Source organism: Exophiala spinifera (assembly GCF_000836115.1).
Source record: "Exophiala spinifera strain CBS 89968 unplaced genomic scaffold supercont1.7, whole genome shotgun sequence".
NCBI classification, from domain to species: Eukaryota; Fungi; Ascomycota; class Eurotiomycetes; order Chaetothyriales; family Herpotrichiellaceae; genus Exophiala; species Exophiala spinifera.
This window is the reverse complement of record NW_015622519.1, coordinates 1,222,514-1,241,199: the sequence shown is the minus strand read 5'-3', so window position 1 is coordinate 1,241,199 and position 18,686 is coordinate 1,222,514. Positions and strand designations below refer to the sequence as shown.

Here is an 18,686-nt window from a genome sequence, read left to right as displayed (position 1 = left end):
TCACTTTCTCGGCAGCGCTGGCGAAAGGGGCTGATTTATGGGCGGATCACCGCATGTTTTTCATTTCCAATTGGAAGTCAGGATATTGGTGGCGCACAGCACGAAATAGTTGGTATCCTCGTGGGCTGCTGTGTAACTACATCCCACCAGAGCAAGAACTGTCCGACCGAGGTGGCAAACAATGAACTCGATCTCAGGAGTCAAAAGCAGAATGGCACACCTTGTACATGATTTCTCTTTTCTTTTTCTGCTTGTCTGCTTAGGTCCGAGACAAAGAGAGAGACTGATTGAATTGATGGGCTGAATATTACGACGGAGCATAATGGGGTTCGCTGTTTTTTATTTTTTGTTCTCTTTCCCCTGTTCGACCGGTCGACCGGGGTTGCTGATGACAGATGCCCGCCCGACCGCAGATATCTCTATAAGCAAAGCAGTCAGGTTCCAGGAAGAAAGCCGTATTGTTTTGTGTCCAGTCTGCCAGGTGGAGAAAGGAGGGAAAAAGGAAAGAAGAAGGTAGTTTCTCCTCGGACGGTGGTGGTTGATTCGAGGTCCTCAATGTTCTCGGACACGACGAACGTTTGTGCGTTTTCAGTGTGCGTTTTCACACTTTTTACGTACCCTCGATTCGCCCCTTTCACGTCCGAGCAGAGCAGAGCAGAGCAGAGCAGAGCAGGGCAGGGCAAGGCAGATCACAGCAGATCATGGCAGATCCATAGCAGAGTAGAGCAGATCACAGCAGATCAAATCAAATCACAATCATCAGATGGTCCCAGACATCACAAAATCAATCGTACACCCAATGTCGGAAAGTAGGAAAGGTAGGTATGTACCTGGCTGCCTGCCTGCCTGAGGTAAGGCATGTAGATAAAGAGAAAAATGTGTGAATGATCCCAAGTGCAAACTGGTCCGTCCTGTCGCCAACTGTCTACCTATCAAGCATCATATACCTGACTCAGAGCTTAGGGAGACAAACAAACAGCCACCTGAACGACAAACTATTCGAGAGTCAAACAACCCATATTGAGTACCGGGGAGAGAGAGAGAGAGAGAGAGAGAGAGAGAGAGTGTGTGGAATAACCAACCGACTACAGGGACCCAAGGTAGGTCGTCAATTATCAGACAAAAAGCGCCGGCGCAACACTAACTACTATCCTGATGTACCGCCGTCCTCATCAAGTACCCGAAAAGGAACCCACAGAGCTACAACTCCTCTTATTCCCGTTCTTCGTCATAGTCGTCGTCGTCCTCATTACCATCATCGTCATCGTCATCCTCCTCCTTCCCCTCCCCAGGCCCGTTGGAAACCCTCCTTAGTAGACCCCATACTCCGTACCTGTTGTTCCTGTACGTGTACTCGTATTCTTACTAGTACTAGGCTGAAGATAGATCAATCAAAACAGCCTCAATGACTATTCTTCCCGTCGCCCTTCATCTTATGATACAGATCGCTGGCCAGGGAAGTCGAAGGTCGTCGCTCTTCCGACATCCTCGTGCCACCCGTGGGCTCTAAACCGAAGATGCTGTCTTTCCTGGTGACGTCGCTGGCGACGGCGACACTGCCCTTCCTCGCGTTTGCAGTGGCGGAGCCGCCTCCTGCGACGGTGACAGATGCACGACGGTTCCCGTTCGCCTTGTCGTCCGCGACGTTTTGGACGGCCTGCGCGGCCGCCGCGGCGTTGGCGTCAAGCGAAGCCTGCGACGCACGCCGGTCGCTTTCCATGGCGTTCGAGGCCGCGCTGTGACGTCGGTAGAAGCCGCTGTGGCGGCGGAGGAAGTCGTCGTACGTCGCGTTGGCCTTGTATCCTGCTCCGCCGGTCAGGGCGTGCGGCATGGTGAATGCGCCAGACATATTGGACGTTCAGAGAGAAATAGTCCAAATGAAAAAGACGGCTGTCCTTGCAGGAAACTTGCGCAGCAGCACTAAAGGATAAATAGTAGTGTAGTTGCTCTGTTTCGATGCAGGTCAAATTGATTCGAAAAGTTCCACAGCTTGTAACCCAGCGTTCGTACGTGATGGTATGTTAGAATGATCCAGTATAGGATGAATTCTCGCCGCGATTAAGAGAAAGGAGACACGCATGCAACGAGCGGTCGACGTGACTGATGTCGAAGGGTGCTATTCCGCAGGAATAGAGATGGGTGTCTGTTGAGGAGCTGGTTGTTCAGTGACACGACAAAAAGTATGGGCATCATGTGCGCAGCTTTTAAACCATTTTCTCGCCTCCTAGTCACCGTCGCTAGATTTTGCCTTCAATGTGAGCCAGCATGCCTGACATGGTCCAGCCTCAGAGAGTGGTCACGCTCCTTGATGGTGCCACCCCGCATCGTATCAAGGCTGAGCTGGACCGTTCGATGGATGAGAAGGAGCGAAGGTTCCGGCTTGCATTACTGCCAGCCAGTAGGTGACAAGTGGCGCCGCAATACTCGGGAAAAGAAATCGTAACTGGTGGGTGGCGACAAATAGAAAGGCGGGGAAGTTGTAGCTGGGGTCAAGGCTGGCGAGCAAAAGGCCGAATCTGAGTTCGTCACAGAATCTGCTGCTTACCACGTCAGCCATAATCACCATCCGTGCTGCAGAGGTTGAGGCTGAATACGCAGATAACGGTGGTGGCACATGTCTGACAGGACGTTGGCTGAAGTATATGGCCAGTAGTGGCCCGTTTGTCGGCATGAATTGCTCTTGAATGCGACGATAACAATAAGCCAGTCCCTGGAGAATCGTGTGACATTCGTTCCAATTCCTGTCTACATGGCGGCGATCGGACCATCAAATCCAGGACTTCCAGGTCTTTCCTCAAGACACCTGATGGAGGTGTTGCTGCGGCCGGCATCGTGGCCGGCATCGCTAATCAGGTCTGCCTCTGATCAGAGAACCTACCAATCTCTTGTAACCGCGAAAACGATTGGTGGTCAAATCCTATGCTCTCAAGGAAACGCCAACAACTCCTTGATTGGTTGGATAGCCACCGGAAGTGGGATATCCGAAGCTGCCAAAGTCTGGGTGAAATGTGCGAGCACCATTGTTGAAATTCGATGTTCCAGGTCTTGTTTCACCACCATGTGACAGATGAGTATGACCCAGTACAAGACACCGGGGCATCGACCCCATAGATGTGCCAAATCGGTGCGGCGAAGTATGTGACTTAGTGCTCTGGACTTGGGCACGAGAGGAGCCGCTTGGGATATAGAGCAACCGTCGCCCTCTGCTTCGATCATCAGGCTGATGACGATACAGCATGCCTCGTATCTTAATTCACCCTCCTGGTGGCAGCTAAGTGATTCCACATATGATTCATTGCTCACATCTATTTCCAACCGGTCTTGTTGTAGTAGAACTCTCATAGATGCAGTATGGGCAGCAACGTCCTCGCCACTTCGATAAAGTCTGTACCAGGTTTGAAAGCTAAGAAGGAGACGCGTAACCTTTGGTGGCATTTCAGCACCAAGAGCCATCCGCCACAACGCCACATTTGGACAGTATAGAGGTGAAAGCCATCCCGTTTGTGCGGGAGCCTTGCTGGAGTGTAGCTCGAACTTTTGGAGGATCTTGGACCAGCTCTCTTGAGTCTCCTCCGAATTGGCCAACATCCAATGGGCGTATGATAGAACCTTGGTCAAGAAGATATACCGTCCGTCTGTGGTCACGAGCCAGGCAGGATCTTCTTGCATGCGCATGAGTTTTGTAATAGCCCTGTAATGCATGTCATATTCCCGAGCAATCTTCTCTCCAAGTGCTCCTCCACGTGTGGGAGGCAATTGATCGGAAACATTGTCCAGCGATGACCGCGCCAGCGACTGCGATTGCGTCGTTTCATCCGCGCTGGACGCCGTGACTTGGCACACCATGGGAACTCCCAAACTCATAATTGCAATCATGTTGTCGAGAGTGGTAGCCTGGCCTGGCTTCGCCAGGGCAGAGTTGACTTTCCTGATCACTATTCCCTTCAGTGACAGCAGGCTAGCACGCGAGCCGTGGCCAGTCACTGCGTGCCGATAGGTAGAGTAGAGGAGTAGGCAGCCGGCATATCTGCTCTCGCAGCAGTCACCACTCCGTAAGATGGTGTTTCGGACAAAGGCCTCTCCAAAGAACAGGTGCATGTCATGCTTGAGGGAGGAAAGGTAATTAGAGTCGTCGCTCGGGATGGATAATTGAGGAAGGATATGAAAGGCATCGTGGGTAGAGCCCAAGTAACAGTCAAGCGGCGCAGCTTGCCTAGGCGAGGAGAGACCTACAACTGGGGGTGACCTCTGACATAGAGAGCCGCAAGAATTGTCCGAGGAAGAGGGAGTATGGCTGTGACCAGCGGAAGTCGGAGTGGAGAGGGAGGTCAAGGTTGGTTTGTCGGCGGATTGTCCTGCTCTGGACCTCCTGTGTCCCCACCAGGACGCATGTCGTCTGGCAAGCCGCCGGGCCTGAGGGGTTAGCAGCTCGGTCTGTGAATTGATGAAGAGTATTGGCGGTCGCGAGGTATCTTTTCGACCCTGACCATTAGCCATAGTGGCCTGGGGGTCCTTTGACAACCACTCAGCTGCGACTGTTCCGGGGCCACAAAAACGATCTCGATGAGCGAACCTGATCTTGGTGTTGCTGCGTCACTCCCTAAAGCTCGAGATGAATGGTTCGTGTGAAGGCTCATGCAGAGCGAAACGAGCTAGGTGGAAAATTCCATCAGGGAAACCAAGTCTGGCGTGTCTCTTCGTAAGCAAAAACACATGCAGCGAGGCTGAAAGATAGCAGGGTCTGCCCTCGGGGAAGATCGGATTATGTAATGACAGAGGCTAAGCCATGTTGGGAAGTTGCAAGGGTGTCAAAACGTCTCTCGACATCGGACTCTCATTCATCTCTAGAGTGCCACATTATGTACTCCGTATGGGAGCAACAAGCTACAATGCAGGCGACTTTGAGGCGTCAGGCTCAACGCAGTACCCCTCAAGCTCCATAGCTTACGCCGAAAAGCTCTTCGTAGATTGCTTTGCCCAGTTCGAGTCCGCTGGCTGGGTTTTGGCCCGTGATGAAGGTTCGTCCATCTGCGCTCTTGCTAACCACAACATGTCCTTCAAAGGGGTTCTGCGCCTTTTCGTATTTGCCGCCGGTCGCCTTGTCAAGCTCGGTTTCCACGCTCCATGGCTCCACGATGCCGGTGGATGGGAATAACAGCTCGCACTCTTTGTTGCTCACTCCAACAATCTTGTGACCATCAAGGATAAACTTCCCATTGGATGGGTTCTTGACGTGCGCGTAAGCGGCAGAGCCGTGGCAGACCCCAGTGAGGAGCTTATTCTGATGGTAGAAGTCAAGAATCACCTCCTCGGCGGTTTTCGAGTCAATTACGTCGAACATGGCTGTGATGAATCTGGTCAGCCACATCTGGCAGACGGCATGCGACAAAAAATCTATGCTTACGACCATAGCCTCCGATAAAGCAGATGACGTCAAACTCATCTGCTCTTCCCTTGAAATCTTCGAGCTTCCCAGAGTTCTTCCAGAGTTCTTGCTTGGTCTCGTAGAACCGTGCGCAAATCTCATCGTTCTTGAAGACGTCAACCGACTTTGGGTCCGGTGGCGCATTTGATCCAAGATAAGAGGCAATTGTGATCCTGCAGGAGGGTTCCAAAATTTCGAACGGGTGAGCCAATTCGGGCTGTGAAATATGGTGATTACTTGTCTAATAAGCGGCTGTAAACACTTACCAGATACCATCCCGGCTCGTGGGATGAGATGACCATGAGGACAGCAGGCTTTGCGGATGCCATTGTTGATCGTGACCAGGACGAGGCCTGCAGGGTTCTGTACTTGTGGAAGACTTCGGGTTTGCTGATGAGATGTGTATTAGTCGTTGGGAGTACTGTTTGAATGATGGTTTAGTAGATTGCAATGGCATTCTGATCCTCTTTATAGCCTGGCACCTGTGGCACTGTTGTTGGCGATGTCTATAACAGGTAAGTCCGTACTGAAAAGCTTCGGAGCTACATCTACGAGTTTCGAGCATCGAGGCATCTTCGATATATGCCAAGTGTTGGGAGACTCAATGGTGCCAAAGACAATGGTTTCATGGAGTCCCTGGAGATACGGAATACCCCTTTGGGTGGTGAGTTCAGAGGTCAGGTACGCCAATAAAGAGAAGGATTCTCTGTGCTCGGTCATAGCGTGTGCCATATGCAGATGTGGTTTGTCAATACGCGGTGAGAGAATTTGCGACTCACGTACAACTTGCACCCAGCAACCCTTGCAAATGCCTAGATAGGCATAGTTTCTCTATGATGGAACAAAGAGTTTCCTGCTGACAAAGAACCCGCGCGGACTCCTTTCTCCTGAGGACGAGGTACAAGTACGCATGGACACTTCCCCGTGAACCAGGGTCTTGCATGCGTAGGGACATCATTCTTGATTATCTACGGTCGTCACAAGCCTAGGCGGTATCATCGAGGATTCACACCATCTCTACCTTGAACAGCAATACTCCACTTGCATGGAAACGAAGGCTAACCTATTTCCCTCGCATTCGTACCGCAGCCGTTGTAGCCTTGCAGCTGCCAGATCTTGACGCTTTTGACTTGCATAGAGGGGCCATTTCTATTCTGCCAAGTAGGATACCATTGGTCTCTCGAGTCCCAAAATTGCTTTCTTGCAAATGGACTCGAGTTCTCCCACGGTTTACCGCCCAATCCGTCGCCGAACCAACCGTTCGTCCCGCCGACGGCCACGTCGAGGATGAGGAAGAAATTCTGGTCGAAAGGCGCGGCTTTTGTGCCGTTTGCCCAAATGTTACCCGGGGTGTCAAGACTCAGAGTTGAAAACCTTCCGAGCTCCCAAAAGGACTTGGAGAGCCCGTGGTAGAGAACCTGCAGCAGACGGCTGTCAAGGTAGGTGTACATATAGTCGGGGGTCCATTCCAAGCCAAAGGTGTGGAACTCATCGGCAAAGGTCGAATGGAGTGCTTTTTGCTTTTTGTATGTTCGCCACCAGCCATCACTCGCCATGGTTGGACCCCAGTGGAGGGTCGAGGAGATAATATTATTGCCACTGAGCGGATATGTCCAGTTGTTCCCTCTACTTTCCGCCATATCGATCTCTCCACTAGCAGGCCAGACGCCGTAAACTGAGTTGGTCGGGAAAAGCCAAATGCCGGGCCAGAGCCAGTCCCCTTGAGGTAATTTGGCCCGCACCTCGATTCGGCCGAATCGTATATTGGCTCCTGGACTTGTATTGATACGACCAGATTTAACAGGATTGATCACAGTGCCATTTGTGGTATTCGTCACGGATACGCAGTTGTCCCAACCTGTTGTGGTGCAAGTTCCTCGGTTTAACAGATTTAGACTAACATTATGCGTCATTAGATACTCATTTTGAAGAGTAGGTTTGATGTGAAGCATGTGGTCTTGAATGAAGACGTTTTCGCCGTCGCCTGTTGTCTCCTCGAATTGACCATTGCCGAAACCCCCGACCTGGACCTCCTGTAGCCAGATGGATTTGTTGAGATGTGGAGACCTAAAATCGTCCTCGTAAATAAGGCAATACTTGTGTACAGGCACATTTCTGTAGCCAACATACACGTTGACAGCTGAGACGCACAGTCCCAAGACGAGACCAGCCAGAGGGATAATACTGAGCCACTTCTGTCGAGGGTCTTTCTTTTCGCGAAGCCAAGAAACATCCCTGTCCTTGGCCTTGACTCGACGAGATCGAAAGTATACCCCTGGTTGGACCGGCTGCTTTTCTCCGACTCCAAAATTGGGTTCCACCTTGGGCAGCTGTTGGTTGATTGAACTTTGGATCTGTTGCAGAGGGTGGTGCATACCAGAGTCAGCATCATTTCTGGGCGACTTTTCGGACTCCCAACGACGGGAATCGTCTTTGGTGTTTACCCTCCTCACTCCTTCGAGAATCTCCGCCGGCGAGAGGGAACGTTCGACCTTGACACTGTCTTGGGATTCTCTTGGGCCCTCTCGTCGCCTCCAAAATTTGAGCACGTTGAGATTGTGAAGAATTCCTCCGGTGACATCAGCGGGTGTACTCAACTCCGGTTGTACGGTGCCTGAGCAACTTGAGGCCTGGGGAACCGATATCAAAGGATAGGAATGTAAGGAAGATAAAGGCCTGTGTTGGTAGCCAGCGTTCGGAGCTCCACCAGCTGGTTGCGAAGGATATGGGATGGCGATGCCGATGCCGATAGTCGTGGAGGCTGCCTGTTGAGGTAGAGAGTTTGTCCGTTCAGTGCTCGTGCCAGTCTCAGTTTCAGGCCAAATTTCCGATTGCTTGTTGATGTTCTCATCCAGGCCATGGCCGCTGTCGACATTCCGAAGACTGCTCGATTTTCCCTCGATTCCTCTTTCACTTGACTGTTCCGAGTCGGTCAGAATTTGATCGCGAAATGGATCCTGGTCTAGCGTCGCCATCTTCGCGATTTAGACCTGCTTCGTTCTTATATAACCAGCGTTTCTGTGAGCAGAGCAGTGAGCTTCCCGAAAGTCACCTTCTGAGTACTGAAGCAGCGTGGTCAAAGTAAGAGCATCTGGTGCACAAGCAAACGGACAGCAAATATCTTCGTACCTTCTCAGAGGGCTCTGTGCATCTACCTGGATTGCATGTGGTGAACTCAACATGGCTTCTGAACATGTAGTCTGTGCATTCAAGAAGACACTAGGTCCACAGGTGCTAGGGAACGACTCGGCTCCGGTAGCCGTTTCGTCGCTTGGAGCAAGACGATGGTGCAACGAAGCATTCAGAGTCAATAGTCTGGTGGGGTGGCTCAGTGCTGCGGCAACATCATTAGGTGTGAGAGCGACTTGGTCGTCTGGAACGTCCTGATGGATTCCGAGCCGTGCATACTGTGTCAAGAAAGTTGGCCCTTGCACATATGTCGCGAGACACGAGATCCTCTAAGCAAAGGACGAGATGAGGAAGCGTGCTACCTAGCATAGCTGGAAGTATATTTCCCACAGAGGGAAGGCGATTTCGGTGGAGAGGATTTCTTCGCTCTTCAAGCGATAAGTCGTTGTGACAGAGAACCGTCCGATAGTTGCATCAGTTATCTCATTACCGGGCTATTCTCAGCGAAGGTCCTGACAACATACCTCCCATATCGGCGATGGGCGCTTCATGTCCACGTGTCTCTTCATAACATCCAGGCAAAGTATTCGGAATAGTGGAAGATGTGCTTCGCAGGAACCCCACTCGGCATGTAGGTCCCATACAATATTCTGGAAAGGGCCCACAGACGCCATCGCGGAGGTGGCTGCGTGACGTGCAACGCTCGGGCCGTCCTGATGCTTTTCTCGACGTCGCTATGCCTCCTACTCGCGCTGGCGCTATATATCGGTGCTTCTCTCGGCACCAAAAGTGCCTAGAGATAGATTGATCATTATTAGGCTTTCAACGGCGTCGATTAGTGCCGACGTCGTCTGGTTGGCTACTCCACTTGAGCGAATAGGCTCACACAGGACAAATTTCTTGTGTGAGAGCCTGTCCTACCGCGAGAAAAATAGAACTAATAAGAGGACTACTAGAGAGACTATTAGAAGAACTATTATAGGGAAACTGCAATTAATGTTTATGCTTCACAATAACGTGGCGCGTTGTTGGAATATCGGAGCGGACATACGATACTCCGACATGGATCAATTGAGGTATTTATTGGCGTGATTTATGGTTGAAGCCATGTCACTAACCTCTTATGTCGACCATCACCGCCAAGGGCTAATTTGATAAACTGCCATTCCACAACACGGTTACTCCTGCATGAACGGGAAACGGGGAAGGCTGAGCGATCGCTCGGGCGCCGCTGATGTGTGTCGAGACACCGGCGAAGAGAACTGGTGCTTCCCTGTGCCGAGCTCTTACTCCGAACCATATCGCACGGACCACTGATGTAACGGCAACGTCTAAGAGCATTGGCGATGTGCAAAATTTCCGATCTGCCAACAACTGAATGGAGCGTGTAAGACGCGCTTGAAGGATGCACTTTGCCTGGAAGTCTGACCAAGTCGACGCATATCTCTCTGAGCAATACTCGAGATCAAAAAAGCGAGTTGCGCCTGAAGCGCCCACTGTCTGTACCTATTATGAATCCTTTGAGAAGGACCTTCCAGGGATCCCCAGGAAGAGACCAGGGAAAGACAGTCCACGTTTTGATTATGGCTAGCTTCCGGGCACAAAGTCGTTGCGAGGCCGACCCGAGCAACGAGGCCAATGTTTTCAGAATCCGTTCTCAGTAACGCAGCCTGGTGGGCCAAGTCACTTCAACGCCTGTCACGGAGTCAATAACAACGACCGTTTATTATTCATGGATTGATGTCGGCAAGATCCAGTTGGCATCCTTCACCCGCCCGCGTGGCAACTAGCAAATCACCTCTGTTGCCATCCGAACGATTCTGGTTTTGCCCTAGTACGAGACACATACTATTTCTTTGTGTCAATTCAGCAAGCCTCTCGACGCCCACAACCTAACTTGGCTGCCATGCTGTGGGACTAACTAGCGGGACTTTCCCAGCACGAGTATCTCTACTCGGCAACCACTGATGGCGTGAATACTGGCGCCAGCCACCAATCGAAGATCATCTATTGCCCTAAATGGACCTGTGCTGGTATGGGCTCGACCATTTTAGGCCATGGGAACGAGCACGTACCAACAAAGTCGTCCATAGGGAACAGCTTCGGTCCAAGCGGAGGACGAGGGAGCCAGATCTATGTGTTGCATTATACATTCAACGGTGATCAAAGCGCAATAGGATGTCACAAGTAATCGAGGACAAGATGCCGAAGTTCTGGCATCCACTGAGCTCGAAACGCATGCTTCCGGAACAGAATTGCCGCAAAATACAAGAAAAAGTAATATTGGAAGAGACACAAAAAAGACGGGCTCACTGGGCCAGTCCGCCGCAGCTTTTCAAGCCAGCTATAGCGACGGGCCGCTGCTTCTGATCAAGTCTCTTCCCAGGCGACATGGCGAGTCCACCAAGGACACCACGCAAATTGCAAAAGCGCAGATCGACACCCATACAGCCTACTGACCCGCCCCAAAAAGGCCGTGCCGATCCAGATTCGCCGTCAAAGGCTCTCCTTCAAGCGGGAGGATCGTCGAGCTTCGCTGTGGTAGCAGGGGAAGATGGCTTAGAGCCCTTGCCGGAGGACTCGTTCACTTCGCCGACCGCCCATTTGAGCGTTCAGGTGGAATCACAAACGGACATGTTCAAATGTATGGTCAGGCTCCTCTACTTGCGTCAACAACAGCTCCAGAACCGCTGGGCAGACGAGGATTCAGCAGAAGGCATCTTGTTGAAGACTGGTAATGGCAATTACATCTCTCAGCCTCGTGAACTTGCCGAAGCCTGCGGTGGGTTTTCTGAGCAGATGAGGAAGCTCAATGTGAAGGTATGCCTTCTTCTCCCGATTCAAACCCTGACCTACAGATTAACAATTTACCTACCTAGGTGGCGATGACGGTCAAAACGCCCGTGATACAAACATTTCTGGCGACCTATAAACCGCCATATGTACCTTACACCCAGGACCAACGGATCAGCATTCTCGATTCTATTGAAGAAGTGTGTCAAGCGCATAGACACCATTACGCAGTCTTTGTCCGTAGCACAGGATTGCTTGTAGTGTGGGACGAGGATGCAGTTGAAATTACTGACCGTGCCATTCGTATTGAGAAGCATCTGGTCGACCTGGTGTGGGCAATGAGCTCCGAACAAGAGAGAGACATACACACGATCGAGTCCGCTGAGCCCCCAAGGGAGGACGCGACGGCTTCTGTGGTCACTGCACAACCGCTTCCAGCAACACCCGCAGAAGCAGAGACCGGTGCTCCGGAGGCACCTCGACAAACCCTATTGTGGCAGGCTTTGGTGGTTGGCTGCGGCGGTTGCCTCACGGTTTTCTGCCTGTCGATAGGGTGGAGGAATTTGGCAGTCGAGATTAAAATCGACCACAGCTGGACTCGACTACTGCTGGTGGTTGCATCACCACTCCAGTTATGGCTGGGTTGGTTCTTCTTCATGACCGTGGTCACCACCATTGCCCAACTCGTCGGCCCGGTCAAACAGGTCTTCCAGAATTCGAAGTTCTACTCCGCCGTTCCCACGAAGCGCCTCCGCGACAATCTTCCACACGTGACGATTCAGTGCCCGGTGTACATGGAGAGCCTCGACAGTGTCATCAGTTCCACGGTTGCGTCGGTCAACAAGGCCATCTCCACGTACGAGCTGCAGGGCGGGAGTGCCAGCATCTTCATCAACGACGACGGTATGCAGCTTCTCCCCGAAGAAGAGGCCCGAAGACGGGTCCAATTCTACGAGGACAACAACATAGGTTGGGTGGCCCGGCCGAAGCACGCACCAAATGGAAACGCCGACGGGCAGGGTGTCTTTATCCGAGCCGGGAAATTTAAAAAGGCTTCCAATATGAACTACTGCCTCAGTGTTAGCAACCGCGTTGAAGACAAGATGGCCGAAGTCGAGCGGACGCCCACCTGGACCCAAGAAGACGAAGATCGACTATACACGTCTGCGTTCGAAGCCATCGTCAAGGAAGACCAGGGCCGGAGCTGGGGAGCCGGTAACATCCGTATGGGCGACTTTATCCTCCTCATCGATTCGGACACTCGAGTCCCTGAGGACTGTCTTCTGGACGCTGTCTCCGAGCTGACCGCGACTCCGGAAGTGGCTATAATTCAATTCTCGTCTGGAGTTTTAAACGTCACAACGAGCTTTTTCGAACGTGCCATTACCTTCTTCACGAATCTCGTCTATACCTCGATCCGGTTCGCGGTGGCTTGCGGCGACGTAGCGCCATTCGTTGGTCACAACGCGATGCTTCGGTGGTCAGCTCTTCAAGACGTTAGTTATATCGACGTCGACGGAACAGAAAAGTACTGGGCCGAGAACACAGTATCGGAGGACTTTGACATGTCACTTCGGCTCCAGTCACTGGGCTATATCATTCGGTATAGCGCGTACTACGGCGACGGTTTCAAAGAGGGAGTCTCGCTTACTGTCTACGACGAGCTCATCCGTTGGGAAAAGTATGCCTATGGCTGCGCCGAGTTGCTCTTCCACCCCTTCCACAAGTGGCCGCTCCACGGCCCTGTCACGCCTCTCTTCCGTCGGTTCATCACGAGCCCCATTAGCTGGATGGGCAAGCTGACGATGATGTCCTACATGGGGACCTACTTCGCCATTGGGTCGGCCTGGGCTTTGACGCTTCTAAACTACTTTCTCCTCGGCTGGTTCAACGGGTATCTTGACAAAGACTATGCCGAGAGTTTCAACATGTATTTCGGCCTGGTGATTGTTTTCCAAGGCGCCGGCACCGTGAGCGTTGCGGTCCTCCGCTATCGCACCGAGAACCGCTCGCTGTTCAAATGCCTCGTTGAGAACATGACGTGGATGCTGGTTCTGGCCGTGTTCCTGGGAGGCATCTCTCTGCACGTCTCGGGCGCACTGTTGTTTTATCTTTTCGGCATCGACAAGTCCTGGGGAGCCACTGCCAAGGAAGCCAACACGGACACGTCTTTCTTTCGAGAGATTCCCGTCATTATCAGAAAGTTCAAGTTTACCTTCATCTATTGCATTTTGTCTGTGGCCATGATGATGGTGCTGGCGGGAATAGGCCCACTGGGCAAGCTGGTGCCTGATTTTTGGAGGATCAAGAGCTTCATCGCCATCTTTCCCCAGGGAATCATGATTGTCATGCATTTCTTCTTGCCTTTGGTCTTGAATCCCGGCTTGATGCTGTTCACGTTTTGACCTGGTGACTAGACCACTTGGGGCTTGGGATACCACATCTAGAAAAAGAGGAGCAGGTGAATCCACTATGATAGAGTATCAATTATGTACAGTATGCATGTCAAGGATCCTCACAGTGTCGTGGCGTCTCGGTCTTGACATTCCCAATCCTGACGCGTGAATCGGATAATTAGTAGTGTCATCTACTGTTTGACATTTCAACGCAAGTGTTTCGGCAATTGCCGCACGACAGAGTCACATGACGAACGAGCCGTCAACCTCGGATGCTCATTCAAATGGCTCCCGCTGTTATGCATGCACATGCGCCTCCTCGCCTCCTCAAGCATTACTTATCCAAGGTTATCGATGCGATACTCGCATCAACTATTCCAAATCCCTCGACACCTTAAATCTCGACCTCGCTCCGCATTCTCCTCTGTATCAGCTTCGCTCTACCAACGACCTGTGTCAGATCCCAGCATCGCCCGGATCGGTCTCAAGGCACGCTCATTCTCTCACTCGCCTGCGCCCTCGTCCGCCGAACCGACACCTGCATCCAAGATGGCTTCCGCCACCACCTTTTTCGATTTCACGCCGAAAGACAAGCGTGATCAAGAGTATCCTCTTGCCCAGCACAAAGGAAAAGTGATCCTCGCCGTCAACACGGCCTCCAAATGCGGCTTCACCCCTCAGTTCGCCGGCCTCGAGTCCTTGTGGAAGAAGATTTCTGAGAAGTACCCGGATCAATTCGTCATCATCGGATTCCCCTGCAACCAGTTCGGTGGTCAAGATCCCGGCTCGAACGATCAAATCCAAGAGTTCTGTCAGGTCAACTACGGTGTAACATTCCCCGTGCTTGGGAAGACCAACGTCAATGGCGATCATGCCGAGCCGGTGTTTGAATGGATGAAGTCGGAGAAGCCGGGTCTGCTGGGTCTGAAGAGAGTCAAGTGGAACTTTGAAAAGTTCTTGATCGGCCGCGATGGAAAGGTCGTCCAGCGATGGGGCAGCATGACCAAGCCGGACAGCATTGAGAAGGACATTATCCACGAAATTGAGAAATCCAAGTCCGGATAGGTTGAACTGAAGCCGACCTTATCCTTATGTCTGTACAGAAATCATACAAGAGATACCCATAACATATCCTGCTCTAGTATTTGGGAGGTGGCCCGTCGGGTCCCATGGAACTTTCCAAGTCAGGTACACGATATTGCGGCGGGACCTGCCCTCGAGACCGCTGTTGTTTGTGCTCAGAAACCGTAAATTCCAGCTCCATCTCGTCGTCGATGGCCTTGTGCTGTGCCTCCTCCTCTGCCTTTCTCTTTCTGCGTTGTTTCCTTACAATGACAAACAGGACGATCCCAAGGAGGAAAAAGAGGCTATTATCACTGTTAGTCTCTCTGGTGATGTGTTTTGCGCATGGAGGTGCTACTACGGACGTCAAGGATATGACAACAGGTATGACCGTCGTCTCGAAGGTAGAGGTGTATTTCTCGCAGATGTCGTCCACATCATTGGGGTTCGTGCACTTTCTCTTCCACAACATGGCGGTTGTTTGTTTGTGTTGCACGGATTTGGCGGGGGTACTTCGGTTATGCAGACTGAATAGATCGAGAGCACGAGTAGACTGGAGAATTCAAGGAAGGACAAGTCGACTGAGGTTCACGATCAACGCAGATTTAAAGAGACATGAAGGAGAGTCGAAGGCTGGGGGAGTGATGCCTTGCAACAAAGAGTATCCTTCGTACGGGGGTCGGCAGGCGGGCAAGAGGTTTATCACAATGGAGTGAACGGGGTGCTAAGTTAGCGGCAGCAAACCGTTTACCTGGTGGTGCGGAAACAAGAGTTAAGGCCTGGGCGGCGGCCAGGGGGCGTGCACTGGGGTTGACGGCTCACTAACTTAGGCGTGCCCTTGCACTAGACCAGTTGAACGACACAGGTAGCACCCGAAGTCACTAGACTGGCACCCCCGAGGCAGATCGAGGCCCCCTAATTTCACACGGGAGACGTAATCCCAGACACGCAAGCGCCCAAGTCGGGGTCCCTTCAAACGTGCCTTGTGTCTCGTACTCGTCAGCTCCCTGTCAGTTGGAACTGGGGCGTCGTAAAGGGTTCCAGCCTCTCCCGCACTGCAGCTGTCAACAACAAGGCTCGATCCAGATTTCGTATTCCAGCCACGAGAGCTTGTTCTTGCGATCCCGATTCTCACCCTTCGGCTCCTTCGTACGGAGTACCTCACCCATGATTGTAACTACGGAGGGTACAGAAATATGCAACACAGGCGGCCAAGTGCAGCGGGGACCAAATTACGCCTCAGAACCCGCGGCTTCGCTAGATGTGAAATCGTTGGCTTACAACCACTGTGCTAAGATTGCACCGTCTCAGACTTGATGCCGCCTGCTACAGCTTGCAAGGCATGAATTTGCCGTGGGAAACCCGGGGCCGGACAACATTTAATAAGTGTTCCGATGAGATTCTTCCGTCCGTTAAGAATGTCCTGACTCCCTGAGGGCGTACAGGCTGCGTTTGACCTGCAGCTTCAGGTACACATGTTGGTCTATCCAACGGGAAGAAAGAGTCAGTAAACAAGACCCGTCTCTCCTGGAAAATGAGTCCCGTGGAGTATTCAAGCCGTGTCCTTCATCTTTGACGCATTGACAGCGCCTCGCTGGAGGCGTCGTAGCAAATACAGATCTTCGCAGGAAACCAAGAGAGCACATACTCGTATCTCCTGGCTCAGAGCTCGATAGTCAGGTCGCAAGCTTACGATAGCCAACGACCCAAAACCCGTGAGGCTCTTTGAATGCCATACGTCGATGCTGATGTACCCATTTGCTCGAGGCACACTGACATCTAGGGAACACACATGGAGCAGTACACGCGATCTGCTCCAGACACATCCTGCCGCGCTCACCGTACACCAAATGCCTTACAACAGTCCGTGTGTGGTTGGCAAACTCACAGGAGCCGCGGTCTCCCTGGTCAGGACGAAGCCTGGAATTGACGTCGTAGCTGTGGAATCACATCATGGCAATGAGCTTCTGTCTGGCCACACCTTCATGGCTTGCTCGTTGTGCCATCAGGATATAGCTATTGACGACGAGCTACTTTCAGGGTTGCATTCTCAGCTCATGGTGCTTTGTTTCTTATTCGGGAGAATTACTGTTCGACCTATCCTTGGGAGCACTGACCACTACAACGGTACACACGAGAGATAGCATAATCGTTGAGGCTTGGGTTATGCTTGTACTCATCCTGCCGCGGAGATTGCAGCGGGCGGGAGTGCAGACACTTGAACGAAGCTTGCTGTACCTCCTCAAATAGCAGAGGATGTAGGGAGTAATGAGACATCATCCAAGCCCTGTGAAGAATTCTCCTTTGATAGCTCAGGGAGGGCGCCTTCCCTTCTGTAAACCTTCCTTAATTTGTTCGCTATACATGAAGACTGGCACATTAAAGATGACTACCCACAGCTGTACCAACGTTATACTTTCAGCTCCCCCCACGCGTCTATGTTGACCATTAATGCAGCGTCAGTGTCATCTGTTCAATCAGAGACCTATTTAGTTGTCTCAGTGAGTTCCGTGCCATCACTGTTGTTCTCACATGAACAGTTCTTAAAAGGTTTAAGCGAGAGCTCGGCAAACATTCCCGGATCGTAGATACAGGTGCCAAGCGAGAAGGGATCGCAGGTCGAAGCTTCGAAACATCATCCACCTGTCCAACTCTCTCTACCAGCACACTCACCATCACTTCTGCTCACCTCCATCCCCCTCAACAGCTTCCCTTCTATCAACAAGACCGTCGTTCGCCTCTCCGACGCCTACTTGTCTTTGGAAAGCAAGTCGAAGACACAAGCACCCTCAAGATGTCTACAGATCTCTGGTCAGTTTGCCCCCCCATACCTGTCGCCTGCAGCTCGCGTAGATAAGCTGGAGACGGCTATCTCTCTTGAATTGTCCTCCCTCAACGATGAAGCAAAGCGCATTATGCTAACTCTATAGCATTGTAGCCCCGTATATGCGGTATGTCCGCCTCTCCCCAAATGCCTTCCAGCTGCGATGCTGTTGCTTCTCCTCAGCTGCCTGTACTAGCTCCGAGATATGGCATACTGACGTATCATCCCCTAGCCCTTTTTCGGTGCCATGGGCTGCACCTCTGCAATTGTCTTCACTTGCTTCGGAGCCGCGTACGGAACTGCAAAGTCCGGTGTGGGTATCTCAGCCATGGGTGTCCTCCGACCAGACTTGATCGTCAAGAGTATGCACCGTCTCTCAGAAAGATGCGAACCTACACACTTACACATTACACAGACATTGTCCCCGTCATCATGGCTGGTATCATTGGTATCTACGGCCTGGTCGTGTCAGTCTTGATTTCCGATGGCCTGTCACAGAAGGTTTCCTTGTTCACCAGCTTCATCCAACTCGGCGCTGGTCTGTCGGTCGGTCTCGCCGGTCTCGCTGCTGGCTTCGCCATCGGCATTGTCGGTGACGCTGGTGTCCGAGGCACTGCTCAGCAACCTCGACTTTTCGTCGGCATGATTCTCATCCTCATTTTCGCCGAAGTGTTGGGTCTTTACGGACTGATCGTTGCCTTGTTGATGAACTCTAAGGCCTCGACCGATGTCGTCTGCTAGATCCGTTCTGGGAAAAGAGGTGCGCCCGGAAGCTTTAATAATGGGCGGCTGCGATGAAGCGCCACAAATCAACCGCACCGATACCGAATGTCGAAGAGCAGCAGGGTCAAAAGGGAATCAGATTCAGAACCTTTCCACCGCAAGCATACAGTTTCTGAGTCCCCAAGGACTTGCTGGGGCATGTCAAGTTAAGCAAACAAAGAGGGAAAACCACAAAAACACCATGGAGAAAAGATGCCCAGCTGGACGGGTGAAACTAGAATTTGTCCAGCCGAGGTATTTTTTATGTATGAATGTCGTAGTTTACCAGCACAAT

At 51.8% G+C, this 18,686-nt stretch overlaps 8 protein-coding genes across 8 annotated transcripts; 3 read left to right on the top strand and 5 right to left on the bottom strand.

The window, feature by feature from the left end:
- Nucleotides 1-1,402: 1,402 nt before the first annotated feature.
- On the bottom strand, nt 1,403-1,849 carry PV08_09440 (uncharacterized protein; the record flags this gene model as incomplete). The annotated part of the gene is made up of 1 exon (XM_016383758.1): nt 1,403-1,849. One exon carries the CDS (start codon nt 1,847-1,849, stop codon nt 1,403-1,405), a length of 447 nt encoding a protein of 148 aa, XP_016232381.1.
- Nucleotides 1,850-2,925: 1,076 nt separating this feature from the next.
- Nucleotides 2,926-4,497, bottom strand: PV08_09439 (uncharacterized protein; the record flags this gene model as incomplete). Its single annotated transcript, XM_016383757.1, has 1 exon — nt 2,926-4,497. The coding sequence occupies one exon, from the start codon at nt 4,495-4,497 to the stop codon at nt 2,926-2,928; it is 1,572 nt and encodes a 523-aa protein (XP_016232380.1).
- A 433-nt stretch (nt 4,498-4,930) lies between these two features.
- Nucleotides 4,931-5,754, bottom strand: PV08_09438 (uncharacterized protein; the record flags this gene model as incomplete). The annotated part of the gene is made up of 3 exons (XM_016383756.1): nt 4,931-5,343; nt 5,405-5,642; nt 5,692-5,754. 3 exons carry the CDS (start codon nt 5,752-5,754, stop codon nt 4,931-4,933), a joined length of 714 nt encoding a protein of 237 aa, XP_016232379.1.
- Nucleotides 5,755-6,483: 729 nt separating this feature from the next.
- Nucleotides 6,484-8,400, bottom strand: PV08_09437 (uncharacterized protein; the record flags this gene model as incomplete). Its single annotated transcript, XM_016383755.1, has 1 exon — nt 6,484-8,400. The coding sequence occupies one exon, from the start codon at nt 8,398-8,400 to the stop codon at nt 6,484-6,486; it is 1,917 nt and encodes a 638-aa protein (XP_016232378.1).
- Nucleotides 8,401-10,945: 2,545 nt separating this feature from the next.
- PV08_09436 (uncharacterized protein) lies at nt 10,946-13,752 on the top strand (the record flags this gene model as incomplete). Its single annotated transcript, XM_016383754.1, has 2 exons — nt 10,946-11,374; nt 11,434-13,752. The coding sequence occupies 2 exons, from the start codon at nt 10,946-10,948 to the stop codon at nt 13,750-13,752; spliced, it is 2,748 nt and encodes a 915-aa protein (XP_016232377.1).
- A 540-nt stretch (nt 13,753-14,292) lies between these two features.
- PV08_09435 (uncharacterized protein) lies at nt 14,293-14,808 on the top strand (the record flags this gene model as incomplete). The annotated part of the gene is made up of 1 exon (XM_016383753.1): nt 14,293-14,808. The coding sequence occupies one exon, from the start codon at nt 14,293-14,295 to the stop codon at nt 14,806-14,808; it is 516 nt and encodes a 171-aa protein (XP_016232376.1).
- A 73-nt stretch (nt 14,809-14,881) lies between these two features.
- Nucleotides 14,882-15,277, bottom strand: PV08_09434 (uncharacterized protein; the record flags this gene model as incomplete). The annotated part of the gene is made up of 2 exons (XM_016383752.1): nt 14,882-15,110; nt 15,171-15,277. The coding sequence occupies 2 exons, from the start codon at nt 15,275-15,277 to the stop codon at nt 14,882-14,884; spliced, it is 336 nt and encodes a 111-aa protein (XP_016232375.1).
- A 2,599-nt stretch (nt 15,278-17,876) lies between these two features.
- On the top strand, nt 17,877-18,370 carry PV08_09433 (V-type proton ATPase proteolipid subunit; the record flags this gene model as incomplete). Its single annotated transcript, XM_016383751.1, has 2 exons — nt 17,877-17,991; nt 18,045-18,370. 2 exons carry the CDS (start codon nt 17,877-17,879, stop codon nt 18,368-18,370), a joined length of 441 nt encoding a protein of 146 aa, XP_016232374.1.
- Between the last annotated feature and the right edge of the window lie 316 nt (nt 18,371-18,686).